The sequence below is a fragment of the Cynoglossus semilaevis genome, chromosome 10, assembly GCF_000523025.1.
Source record: "Cynoglossus semilaevis isolate Cse_v1.0 chromosome 10, Cse_v1.0, whole genome shotgun sequence".
NCBI lineage: Eukaryota > Metazoa > Chordata > Actinopteri > Pleuronectiformes > Cynoglossidae > Cynoglossus > Cynoglossus semilaevis.
Genome location: NC_024316.1, coordinates 19,389,658 through 19,392,887, shown reverse-complemented (window position 1 = coordinate 19,392,887; position 3,230 = coordinate 19,389,658). Strand labels below are relative to the sequence as shown.

Sequence of the window (3,230 nt, the reverse complement as noted above, 5' to 3'; positions counted from 1 at the left end):
GGTGATCTCCACTGAGAACTTCATGGTGATCTCCACTGAGAACTTCATGGTGATCCAAGTTCCAAGTTCACTTAAATCTCAAAACTGTAGTCCCTCCAAGATATTTGAAGTTAGATGTTTTACTGATACTACGTGTCTCTGGGACTGTACTTCACCTGAACACGTATTATTTAACATAGGAAGTATTTTTAACTCCCAGTGAAGGATTCTGGGTAATCCAGACTCTTTTTACCCCATTTATCCAATTAGCAGCCCCAACTAGAAGGAAATCTCAGTCGGTTCTACCCCCACTGACCCCCACTGACCCCCACTGACCCCCACTGACCGGGCCAGTAAGACCATAGAGAGTTGACCTTTGACCTGAGGACAGAGGAGACATCAGTGCTGTCTCAGTGAGGTCTTTTTATCTATGTTGATATAATTTACTGTTTGTCATCTCCCCTCTCTCTCTCTCTCCCTCTCTCTCTCTCTCCCTCTCTCTCCCTCTCTCTCTCTCCCTCTCTCTCTCTCCCCCCCCCCTCAGATGGATGAGCTTCAGTGGCCAGATGGGCAGCAGGACGCCCCCCCCTCCATGTGCAGTCTGCCTTGTAAAACCGGAGAGAGGAAGAAGAGGGTGAAGGGGACGCCGTGCTGCTGGCACTGCGAGCTGTGTGACGGATACCAGTACCAGTACGACGAGACTTCCTGCCGACTGTGCGCCTACAACATGCGTCCCAGCTCCAACAGGACGTCGTGTCAGTCCATCCCCGTGGTCAAGCTGGAGTGGCACTCCCCCTGGGCGATCATCCCCGTCTTCCTGGCCATGCTGGGCATCGTCGCCACCATCTTCGTCATAGCCACCTTTGTGCACCACAACGACACGCCCATCGTGCGGGCGTCGGGACGGGAGCTGAGCTACGTGCTGCTGACGGGCATCTTCCTGTGTTACATCATCACCTTCCTCATGATCGCCAAGCCTGACGTGGCAGTGTGCGCCTTCCGGAGGATCTTCCTGGGCTTGGGGATGTGCATCAGCTACGCCGCGCTGCTCACCAAGACCAACCGCATCTACCGCATCTTTGAGCAAGGAAAGCAGATGGTGACGGCGCCCCGCTTCATCAGCCCCACCTCTCAGATCGCCATCACTTCCAGTCTGATCTGTGTGCAGCTGCTGGGCGTCCTGGTGTGGTTCGCCGTGGACCCGCCCAACACCATCGTGGACTACGACGAGCAGAAGACCGTTAACCCCGTGCTGGCCCGTGGCGTGCTGAAGTGTGACATCACGGACCTGCAGATCATTTGCTCGCTGGGCTACAGCATCCTGCTGATGGTCACCTGCACCATCTACGCCATCAAGACCAGAGACGTTCCAGAAGACTTCAACGAAGCCAAGCCCATCGGCTTCACCATGTACACCACCTGTATAGTCTGGCTGGCCTTCATCCCCATCTTCTTTGGCACCGCACAGTCGGCCGAGAAGGTGGGTCACCCCCCACACAGCCCCCCCCCCCGCCCCGAGTCAGTCTTTTATCGTTTCAAACACGTGCGTACTTGTCTCACTCCAGATGTCCCCATCCATTACTGCCCCCTCATGTCAGGATCAAAGGTCACCCTGAGGGTAATCTTCCACACCGTGGCTGTTTTACACCCAGTGTCCCGACGCTCCACGCCACTTTGACATGGGCCGCTCCTGGACTTGATTGAGAATGTGACCTTTGACCTTCTGCACTAGTCGTAGCTCGTAGTTAGCAGCACCGACAGAACACTGACACATTCACAGGGTTTGGGTCTGATGTGGCGGCAGAGCAGGGAAGGATTTCATAGGTCCATCTGTGGGGGCTTCAACCTCAGGTCAGCGGCCCGGCCTGTGACAGTCTGACTGACACAACAGTCAGATGGATTGGTCAGCTGACTGGGTGTGGTCAGGTCAGCTGACTGGGTGTGGTCAGGTCAGCTGACTGGGTGTGGTCAGGTCAGCTGACTGGGTGTGGTCAGGTCAGCTGACTGGGTGTGGTCAGGTCAGCTGACTGGGTGTGGTCAGGTCATCTGAGGCTGCGTGTTTTCCTCCTCAGTCAGATGTGAAAAATGAAAAGCCAACGTTTGATTCATAAATAATGATCCAGTCTCTAAGGTTACTAAGCAGTTGTGAAATACCTTCATGTATTTATTGATGTTAAAACATCAGACGTCAATTATGAATGTTCTGTTACAAGAACGACGTTCAGGAGGACGAGGAGAACCAAGAATCTGAACTCCAACAGGGACAACCCTGTCTCTGAGGACAGTTGGTCTGTGTCTCTGAGGACAGTTGGTGAGGACAGTTGGTCTGTGTCTCTGAGGACAGTTGGTCTGGGATGATGATGTCACATGGTCAGGTGACTGACTCTGTCCAACAGATGGACTCTGAGGACCTACATTTTTAACGTGATAATTAAACGAAGCTCCATCAGTAAGGTTGAGGCCCCCTGCTGGTCATAGCTGGGATCATCTCCAACCACAGTTGTTTTTTTGGTCAGTTATTATTAGGGTATTTCCTGTTACTGTAGTCAACACTGTGCTGTGATTGGCCACAGATGTGAGCTCATCAAATCTGATGTCTTTACTGTGTTTTCCACACTTGAAGCTGATTGGTTCCACTCTTGTGTTTTTCAGCTGTACATTCAGACGACCACCCTGACCATCTCCATGAACCTCAGTGCCTCAGTAGCCCTGGGCATGCTCTACATGCCCAAAGTCTACGTCATCCTCTTCCACCCTGAGCAGAACGTGCAGAAGAGGAAGCGGAGCTTCAAGGCCGTGGTCACGGCAGCCACCATGTCCTCGCGTCTGTCCCAGAAACCCAGTGAGAGGCCCAACGGAGAGGCCAAGACGGAGCTGTGTGAAAACCCTGCTGCTGACCCCATGAGTGAGTACCACGGAGGGACAGCGCCCCCTAACCACAAACATCCACAAACATCCTCCAAAGTCATTTTTAAAGAAACAGAGATTTGTACTTCCTGACTTCTCTCCGCTCTGAAACCACTCTGATCTCGACCAATCACAAGACGGTCCACACACAGACTGTTTCAGAGCAACTAGACAACACATTGGTCGGCGTGGTGACATCACATGACACACAATCAGACTGTAGCCCCGACGTGAGGGGGAAGAAGAAGAGGTGCAGACTGACGCAGGTCGCCTGTCTGTTGTTCTTCAGTCTGTCGTTCTTCTGTCTATTGTTCGTCTGTCTGTTGTCCATCTGTCTGTTGTTC

At 52.8% G+C, this 3,230-nt stretch overlaps 1 protein-coding gene across 1 annotated transcript in view; it reads left to right on the top strand.

Annotated features, from left to right (window-relative positions):
• LOC103385464 (metabotropic glutamate receptor 7-like) overlaps window positions 1-3,230 on the top strand; it is a 25,837-nt gene that overhangs the window by 20,885 nt on the left and 1,722 nt on the right. The window contains exons 8-9 of the mRNA XM_008319365.3: window positions 524-1,459; window positions 2,632-2,884. Coding sequence (XP_008317587.1) covers window positions 524-1,459; window positions 2,632-2,884 — 1,189 coding nt within the window. The remainder of the gene's footprint in view (window positions 1-523; window positions 1,460-2,631; window positions 2,885-3,230) is intronic.